Below are 10,662 nucleotides of genomic sequence, written 5' to 3'. Positions count from 1 at the left end.
CTTTTGTTGTAAATTTGTAAGCGTTTTCGAGAATCAATTTCGCTTTTTTAACGCGAAACGTCGTACTTTTTATGCTGAAAATCGAACGAACGTTGAATTCTGTTTAAAAGTGGAACTCCGTCTCTATCGTACCCATGGTTAACGTGATATTTCGCTTCGGTTCTTGGAAATTTATTTCGTGTAACATCACTTTGGAGACCCAACGTCTTCGAAAATTTCGTAAGTGTTCGATATCGAAGATATCGAAGCTGTCTTTGCGCAATCTTCTTCATAGAAGAAAAGTATCATTACCGAATTTTCAGTTTGATGTTGCGCAAAGTAAATTTACGAAGTTGAAGGAAACAGATCCAATCGATAAAACAATGTCTGGAAAAGAAGTATTCGATCGTTCAAAACGGTGGAAATAAATTGCGTATACTTCCATGGTTTAACATTAAAATTTCTAAAATGAACGATTCTGTATTTCGTATGCGAACGATAATGTACATTATCGTTTCGCTATTTCAAGAATAATAATAGGTCCTTATTGTACCAAAATTGTATACAGTATATACGAAACGAAATATCGAATGGGAAAAAGAGTTCGAACAATGTTATCTCTTCCATTCCACTTTTTCCATTAGAAATGGAAGCGTTCTCCATTTATGATATGTAAATAAATTTTGTCGCATCGATCGTTGGATCGAATTCTACGTGTCGGAGGCTGCAGACTCGAGGAGTCGAGTATCGCATTTAAAACGAACGATTTCACGTAAACTTCGGGACTTTGTAAATTGAATTCTCATCGATACCGATCGAGATCGATCGTACGATCAGCTCTTTAATTACGATAGAAGCGTGAGTACGAAATATCAAATGTATAAATTTCGAATTTGAAGTAATTCCAAGTCGTGCGGGTTTCGTTGCCAATCGTTTATCGACCGATTAAATATTTGTAGAAACGAAGAGCGAACAGATGCAAACAGAAGGCAAAAGTTCAACGATTTCGAATAACAAATTGCGCAAAAAGTGTAAGATTACTCTCCGGAAGTAAAACGACACGATTTGGATGTGAAAAACGGTCGTAAGCTCGATCTCCGATGTCGTGCAATTTACGAACGATTTTCCTCTCGTTCTATCTCGTATTTACCTCGTATTCATCCCGAGACGATGTTACATCATTCTGGTAGAGCGACATTTCGACAACTCTGCGTCAGAAACGACCCGAAAACTCGTCATCGTTGACCTTTTTTTTTGCAAAATTTTATCACGTAATCGATACTGCCCACGAAATTTGATGCCGCAGTGCTCGAAGCGCAGTTTTCCAACGAAAAAATAAGCTCGTTTTACGTTTTACGTTACACCGCTGACGCGATCCGTTGACATAGAAAGCTGCCCAAAAAAAGAGAAAAAAGAAACAACAACTGCAACACACAAAACACAGCGCGACGGACGCGTGCTTGAATCGAATGCCGAGAATTTATCGCGCGATGCGTATTTTTACCCTCGGTGTACCATATGTTCGAGCGCGGCGCGATTTTGAAAAATCCGTTCGAGAAATCGAGATCGATGGGAAAAACACGATCGTGACGACAAATTTTCATCGAAGGTTGCAACTGCGTCTCATTGATATCGGGAAACCCCGCCGTCTCGTGGAAGCACGAGAAACGTTTTACTCCGTTTTACGCGCCGCGAAATCGACGGCACGATCGAACGAGAAAATCAATGAGGTTCGATAGATCGTGTTCTCGAACGCGCATGAGGCGATCCGGACGTCACGTTCGAAGCCGTGTGCCATTGGTCGAGAAGCTGACGGGCCCCCGTCAAGCCCCTGCATTCTGACTCACGTGCGCTTATCTGTCGTCGGACTAAAATGCCCGTGGGCGACCCTACACGCAACGAGTAAACAACGCTCCCGATCGGCCCGTTTCGATTTTTCCCTATACACCAGCTGCACCGAGTACGCGTAAACTCGCGCTCACTTCGGATTTCACATCCGATACGCGTAACAAGAGGGGATCCAAGTCTTGTTAGAAATTGAGAAATCTAAACGATCTCTACTTCGGTTCTCTGCGCACCGATCTTCCTCCGCGTCGACCAAGCGATCGATCCGGATAGATGATGACGCAAAACCGATCTATTATGCTTTGAAATTTAAGTAGAATCGTTCTTTTAATAAATTCCATCGAACGAAATTGGTCGAAATTTTTCAAAATTGGTCAATTGTCTTACAAGTCTAATACGATTTTTGGCAAAACGTATACCGTTGAAGAGAATGCCTCCGAGTGGAATTTAGCGTTTAGAATTTTTGAAAATGGTTTTTTCATTAGTACGAATTAGAAGGTTATTTCGCTATCGAATTTCGTTTCGTATAAAGTAATCCCCAATAGCTGTACTAGCGCAAAGACGCAATTTATGGGCGAAAAGATGGCTTTTTTCCGCATCGAACATAGCAGAGGATATTCGTTGTAGCTGTGAGCGGTACACGGTTTGAATGTGGAAAAAGATCAACGTTTGACAAGGAATTAAGATATCTGGACAATTCGCGAGGAAGTTTTGTTTTAAAAGATACGAAACTTTTAGCTTGCTACAATATCTATTTTTATTTACGAGGCCCGTCTTTCGGTTTTGCCTATCTACTCTTTGTTCGTTTTCTTAAACTATATTGGTACTCGATAATTCCAGTATACGTTTACTCCAAAATGTTTACACTAATTCGATTTTCGATGTGACGCTCGAAACTTTAAAATCGTATCTGTTTGTAATAACAAGATGACTTGTATAAATCGTATTACTTTTCCATTTATTTTATCGGTCTATTTTGCAGTTTCAACGGAATTATCTGTCGGTGAAAACAAATCAATCTGCGAAACATAAAGTAACGAAGGTACACTTTAAATGGAGATACAATCAATGACAAGAGATGCCATTATTAAATCTCTCGAAATTTATTTCACCTTAAAATAAAGGAATTTGATGAAAGATATAAAAAAATTATAATTCAATGCAAGTGCGTTCAAATTATGCATGGCAATATGTATTTTGATCGAGATAATTCAATTGGAACTGCAAAATAGTTCGATGAAATAAGTAGAAAAATAGAACGATTGATACGATACACGAATAATCGCACGCTTTAGTGCAACGGTTTCATGAAACACAAGGCGCAGCAAAATATTTTGGCGACGTATAATTCAGCCACGTGACCAAACCGTTACAACGGTCGGTAAATACGTCGGTAATCTTCCAGACGTAGCAAAATTACGTTTATGTTTTGTAACGTAAAACTACCGCGAAAGTTTTGCCGCCCGATGTTTATTTCCGATAACGAGAAAAAAACAAACTAAACAATCGGAAACGGTTGTACGTTATCGAAGAAACGCATTTCGCGTTTACGAAGTCGTTCGCGGACTGAGATAGAAAAACCATAATTTTCTCGGTGGTTGGTTCGCGCAAAATTTTCAGAAACGTTCCCTTGTTAATCTAGCCTCCAGAGAACGAAAGGAGTCTACAATTTTTCGTAACATCCGAACACGGTACAATAGCGTTCAGTTTCGGTAAACGTTCGAGGCAAACTAGAAAAGCCACGTAATGGAAAATGAAAGAAACTCATCGGGACTATTCTGTTCTCGATCGCGGTTACGACGAGCATCGAACATCCGTAAAACGATACCAAAATTTACGTCTCGAGATCGCCGCGAACCTCCTTCGTTTAAGGACGATACTTAAAAAAAGAAAATCACAAGCGGCGTACCCCCCGATCGTTCCCGATTGTACGCTCTCAATGGTATTTACTCCCTATCGTCATCGTCCGGTTGATCCAATATCATCGAGACGTTCGAGCCCGATCGATCGACGAATCGACAATAAACCAAGAATAAACGCAAATGTCAGAGGATAGTTAAAGGTGATTATTATTAATACTGTTGTTCTTATTATTACAATTCTGATCTCCGTTCCCGGCACCGCGTCTACCCTCGCGCTCTCTACCTCGGTCTCTCTCGTTCCTTCTTGAAGAGACCCCCTCCGACGTTCCCGCCCCCGCCCCGGCAGCAGCTAGCTCTGCCTATATAAACTGCCGGCATCTCTAAAGTCTCCTCATTCTATACGAGGCGTCAGTCTATGTATAAAGTCGGAAGACGCACCGCGGAATCCGCGTACGTAGACGTATTGCTCGAACGGCGAAAGAGCACGCGTGCACTTGTTTGAATTCACCCGCTAGCATCCGGCGGCATCAGTACCAGATCGCGAGTCCTCGAGAGAGGTCCATCCTTGCAGACACGTTTCTGGTCGAGCCACTGCGCGGGTCTATCCCGCCTCGAGATTCATTCAAAGACCTCTCTGTCCGTATCTCGCTGTCCGAACAACGTACGACAAAAGTCATCACACCCGCCAACACGCTGCCTCCGACTCGAGTATAACAGAGACGTCCCCGAGAAGTACCCGAGGAAAAAGAGAGAAGATCGGGGAGCAAGGAACTTTCGAGGAAAGGCTCCGTTGCTCGTCCTTAGCCGGTTGTCCTAGCGGTGTTCACGGTCGGCGACCACTCGACAAGTTGAAAGTTCGAAAAATCGACAGCCACCATGAATTCCGCGCTGTTTAAATTATTCGTGACGTTAGTGGCGGTACTCTGTACCGTCGACTTTTCCATCGGCGCAGCCGTCAAATCGGAGGTAAGCGATGCTAAATGATAAATATCGTTTCTATCGAAGTAATTGGTCATCGATCGTTGGAACGTGGATCGATTCTCGGGTCGGGGAGTGTAACGGTGGTCAGGAGAAGATCCTGAGGTTGCTTCGATTGCCGATCCTCTTGCGTGCGTCGCGCGATTCCTCGTTATTTATCCTTCGGTCTGCACGAACTTTCGCAATCTCTTTCGCGAGACGTCTCATTGGACACCGGTACCTCTTGAAAAATGAAAATCATCGCGTGTACCGATGCTGTTCTGTCTTCGATCACACGTACGAGTACAGTCGCGAAAAAGGGAACACAACGACCGGGCCGGTCAACGTTACCGTAATTTAAACCTCGTTAGGAAGGCAAAGCAATTTGTTCTAGAATTAAAATGCAGTTAAAATGTATTTTCTCTATTAAAACAATCCTCGCACCGACGAGGTATGTTTTGTTTTTAAGCGAATCGGTAGATTCTATGTGAAACTCGAAGCTGAGCAAAAACGGTGTATCTCTATTTCGAAGAAACGCGATCGTAATCGCGAGTTTGCGATTATTTTGTTTTCGAAAGAGTTCACCTGCCGATTTCCACGTTTGTATTTCTATGTAGGTCCTGATCAATTTTTTCCAAAAGTCTTCCGTTCCGTAATCTTTCGTACATCGGGAAATCAGCGATACGAGAAAAGTACACGAGTTCGATCGAAAAGGAATCGTTGAGTTAAAGTCATTGGAAAATATACTTTATCGTCGGATACCTTTTCGATTCGCCATTTTACGTCACCTGGAACGCCTGAAAAATTACATTCTCTAAAACACGAATTCGATATCACCGATACCCTTGTCGCGTCGATGATTTAGCACGTGATGCTCGAAAGTTAATCGCTCGAATTTCACCATGACTCGATTCATCGTGACTGCGTACATTTGCTCTCGTCTGTTCGAAACAATTAAGGAACCGTGTTTCTGGACGATCTTGAAAAACGTACTAAATATTAATCGACAAATATTATTGGTTATGTAATACGTGCAGTTTTTAAAACATTTAGTAATTTAGCCTCAATTTTCGAGCACTTATTCGAGTAGGTATTCACTTACGATTGAAGTGAAAGCTTGCATAGCAACACTTAAATCGATTTGATTTTGCAACTTTTGGTTATCTTTTGGTTCAACGACAATTTCGCGTGTGCTCGAAATGCAAAGCCTTTCTTTCGGCGTAAGTGTATGCTTCGAGCAAAAAACCAAACACGGATTACGAAATTCAAACATCTTTTGCATCGTTGTTTCTAGGAATTTGCGGAACAACTGCGTCGCATTGTTCACGACGCCTACCCCGACAGTTTGAGAACCCAAAGGGCGACCGAAAGCGGAAACGACAGCCCTAAGCGGAACTGCTACGATACACCGTGCGGATGGAATGCGTACAACCCTTTCACTCGTCAAACCACGGTTTTCATGGCAAATACGTAAGTGACGTTACATATACGCTGAACAAGATAACGGGAGCAATTATTGTTCGAAATTTATCAAAAATATATCAAATACCGGACAGTGATTCGAGGAATACGAGAAACGGAAACAGTACATTTAACGTCGAAGCATAATTTTCATTGAATGTTAATTTATTCGGTACGTAAACAGCACTCGGTAGCTCTAAGCATTGGTTACGTATATTTCGCTCTATTCGTTTCAAGAAATTTAAATCGTGCGAGTGAAAAATCTCATTCACGTATAAAATTCCTATATTAGCTGCGTTACTCATCATTCGGTGATTCACATTTGGTCATTGTAATACGATGTATCGTATTCAGGGCTTATCTTTTAAACGAATGGACAAGATCTAGATTCGAAATCGTACAGATGAAATATTTTTCAAATATACATTTTTCGAATTCTCGCAAGTTAAATTGTACGAACGATATTCGTTCGCGTTTCAAAATTCGAATTTCAAACTTTCAAGTTTCGAACTTTTCACTCCTAAAGAGATAACCCAGTAACTAGCGTTATCGAAAAATATTACTCTTGTTCTATTTCAAAGTTCACAGCGTACAATTGACCGTTTATATCAAAATTATACAATACAATACTTATATCGATAATAAATTGTTATAGATACTATATAACAGTCATAAGTAATTACAAAGTCATAATTGTTTATAAATAATTATTATACGATTTCTATGAATATATAATAACGTACAATTTTTCAATCAAACGAATGCAGTAATTTAAAAAGGCACAACTAACTTGCAGCAACACATATACATTTATAGTTTTGATGTAAATATATGTATAATATACGTAATGTGTGTACACATGCGCGCGCGTATATATAATACATATGTACATTTAATGAACAATCATTAATAAGACGTTCGTCAAACAGCCCCTCGCAAAACATACTGCAAACGTATTAAGAATATGCGTAAGCGATTGATACCCGATGTCCATTATATATCATGAGTAAGCAAAGAAACATTGATAATACTCAGTCTTCATGAATCAACTGTGCTATACGCAATAACCCCGTGAAGTAAAAAGAAGCAATAAACACTTTATCGTTTACCAACAAGTTCACGATGAATCATTAATCTCCTTCACTTTTTTCATTCTACACTCAAGAAGCTACTGTTCAAACTGGGTCTCAATCGTCCTCCATTTTTTATTTCTGTCCGCGCCCTAATTTCTGAACACTAAGAATGTATTACAGGTACCTGAAGTATTAATTTGATGTTTGGTAAAAAATCATAGAATTTTCCAATGTAAGTTTCGAGTAAACGAAACTAAATTGATAAAAACGATTATTGGACAAAATTTTTCTGAAATCTAAACTAAGGAAATTGCTTTACAATAAACTTCTTACGTGTGTCATTAGAAGCAAACAAATTCAAGAAATTATACGGAGTATGAAATCTACAGTAAGTTCGGAAAGTCTAAATACACCTTGCAAACTGCAATATTATGAACAGTGCAGACTTTCGATAATTATATAAATCTAAAATCATTTGTCCGTTAATGGAAAAAATATTTTAAAAACCATAATAAGAATTATTAAATTTATATATAAGAAAATAAATAAGGTGTAGAAAAGATATTATCCACTGTAAACGTGAACTGTCCTATAATAACGTGTATTCTTATTTTACTTGTTCATATTATATATGTATATTAGACGAAAATATAGACTTATGGAGAGACTGTAGAAAGAATATGATCGGATAGAATCTATCCGAAATTCAAATTCACTCGATCGAGATAAAATATGCTAATAGAAAATTGTCGATTATCCACACTCGCGGGTAAAAGAACGTACAATAAACGTATATTTGTCTTCTCTTTCAGATGTAAATGCCCCGACGAGACTTACAAGTGTGTACCTACCGGTGAGAACGTGTCGATGAGAGCGTATGTATATCACTGCCGTCAAAACACGACGGTGGATTTTGATGGCGAATCGCCTTACGATATGGACTCGACGGACTACGTTAGTTAAAACGCGCGTCTGTCGTTATGGTGTCATCGTAGACTTCACCGTATCATTGTCGAACGAACCGAGTCCCACTTACCTCCTGACTCCGAGAACGCAACTTGTTCGTCCTTTATTGGCCGATATACATTATCAACTGTTTCCTTCTCCATTACTTCCCTGTACCATTCGTCTGCAAGAAAGATGGCCAATAATGACACGAACACTCTATATTGCGGTAATACACTCGCGCACGTATCCTGTAAAACAGAACGGGTTATGGTTTTGTTTTCTTCGCGTGCGGAGTTTTCATGAGGGCGAACTTCGAAATTTCGCGGTCGACTCAACCTAACCTGTACGAGAACGCGCCACGCGAACACGAATCATATGACGGGACGTTAATTCGATTCAAAGTCGATTGTTCCCGATGACCTGAATTACGTTAAGTTGAGTAGCATACGCTCGAAATTTTCTCTTCTTGGAGATTGAATCGGCATTCGTTCGATTATATTTAAGAGTTTTCACCGAATGTTTAGTATTACGACACAAATCGAATGAAAATTGAGCGATGATCGGACGAAAACTACCGCGACCTCGAATCGTGAGCGCAAGACATTTAAAACTGATTATTGTAGCATGAAATTACTGTTTTCAATATAATTTGATACAGTATCTTACCTAATGTCATTACTTATCATTTTTATATAATTTTAGTGAAAAGCTTTATTGATTTTACTTTGATATTAGACCATGAGTCTTTCAACAGCGCCACACCAACTCGATGATCAGAAACTGATTGAGCGGGAATTTCGCGTTGTCATGGAAACAAAAGTCTCGCGCTAGATTGCGATTGTTCGATTCGTTCAATTTGTAGAAAGAATCTTCATGAATTTTAACGTCACTTAAAACAATTAAAAAATGAAACATTAGACAGAAACGAATTACAAACTGATTTGCTGTTGTTCGGTACGGATTAGTCGCACAGATCAAAACTGTAAGTTAAGAGAAATTTTACTTCATCTTATGCATAACGGAAAATTCATCATAAAGTAACGACTGACAGATTAATTCTTTTACGAATGCCTACAAGAATTTTAAATTTATTCTGTTAAAATCTTTTCGGACTTAATTTATCTTATTAAAAACGATTTTTAACCTGTTTTAAGAATTTTAATCGTTGCCAAAGTTTAACTCGTTAATTATTTTAAAAGTAAATAAAACCAAGTCTGAAAGGATTCAAATTTCTATTATATCTTTGATAAGAATCTAAACATTCGTATTCGTAACTGTATTCCTAAGATGTACTGCTTCGATAAGTAAACAGGAAATCGCGTTTTAAATACTTGACGGAAATGCACGCCGCCATTTAAGATGTGAAATTATCTAAGAACCTCGTATCTATTCTGCTTGTCATAAATCTAATCCGCAAATTTTTAAAAGTCATGGTTATCGCGGAAATATTTTTGATTCAGCTTAATTTCACCCATGAAAAGAAAATATTGTTTTCCGAATAACTGTGATTCGATCATCTACCCAAAACACACTGAATGTCTAATTCGATTTTCAAAAATACTTGTCGAAGATCGATTTCTATAATATAATTAAGTGAACTTCAATACAAATACATCGAACTATGTTTTTCATCGAAGTTCATCATTGAATTGCAATTAATTACATTAAGTCAATATACATCTTGGAAATACTCAAGGTGATAATAAATGTAGCAAGATTAGTTACAGTATTTTGATAAGGCGCAACCCACAATTTTGTACTTAACGGGGAAAATTATTTCGAATTTTTTGTGTATCATAATCGACTATTTATAATGTCCTAAAGCAATAGTAATGTAACTAATATCATTCGCTTATAAATAATATCATACTCGAATTTTTATTCAAAGACCAAAGAGGTCCCTCTCCAGTTAATATTTAATTGAATCTTTTACGTTTCACAAATATATTACACCGTCTTGCAATTGCTTTTCAATAGTTTGCGGCAAAATGGAGATAAAGATAGATCGTTTTGTCTTTTTCAATTGCATTGCATTAGATATACATGAAACGATAAAATAGAAAAGTAATTATATAGAAACGTTTTTCTACACGTTTGCAGTTTCTATACTTTTTACTAGAAAAACACACGTAGCTTGTATTCTTAATTTTTGTTTTTTTCTTTTTCATATAATATTTTACTAATTTGAACGATTTTTACTTTTTGAAGATGTGTACTACTATTAAAACAAATTCAACTAACAATTTGAAAATTACACATTTTGTGCAATACAACGTTTGTAAAATTTATAAAATTCTGAATGTTATCAGCGTTTTATGAAAGCGTGTAGAAAATAGTACAGGCAATGTATTCGTATGCAGTATTTAGTTTAATGTTTAATACGCAGGAAGGTGTAAGGAAGGGTAAATTATCTATAGTTGTACAACAATTATCAATGTTATCAATGTTTTTAATAAAAATAAGTAATGTTGCAGGAAACATTGTTGTATTTTGTGCATTTGTCCTTATTTTATTAACCATTACTTACCTCAAACCGT

The 10,662-nt window shown here is 38.0% G+C and overlaps 1 protein-coding gene across 1 annotated transcript; it reads left to right on the top strand.

Moving 5' to 3' along the window:
* The first annotated feature begins 4,092 nt into the window (after positions 1-4,092).
* LOC143153520 (uncharacterized) lies at positions 4,093-10,603 on the top strand. The gene is made up of 3 exons (XM_076324838.1): positions 4,093-4,652; positions 5,938-6,113; positions 7,990-10,603. The coding sequence occupies exons 1-3, from the start codon at positions 4,563-4,565 to the stop codon at positions 8,138-8,140; spliced, it is 417 nt and encodes a 138-aa protein (XP_076180953.1). The 5' UTR covers positions 4,093-4,562; the 3' UTR covers positions 8,141-10,603.
* The last annotated feature ends 59 nt before the right edge of the window (positions 10,604-10,662 follow it).

This window comes from Ptiloglossa arizonensis, chromosome 12 (genome assembly GCF_051014685.1).
Source record: "Ptiloglossa arizonensis isolate GNS036 chromosome 12, iyPtiAriz1_principal, whole genome shotgun sequence".
NCBI lineage: Eukaryota > Metazoa > Arthropoda > Insecta > Hymenoptera > Colletidae > Ptiloglossa > Ptiloglossa arizonensis.
This window is presented reverse-complemented; position numbering and strand designations above follow the sequence as displayed.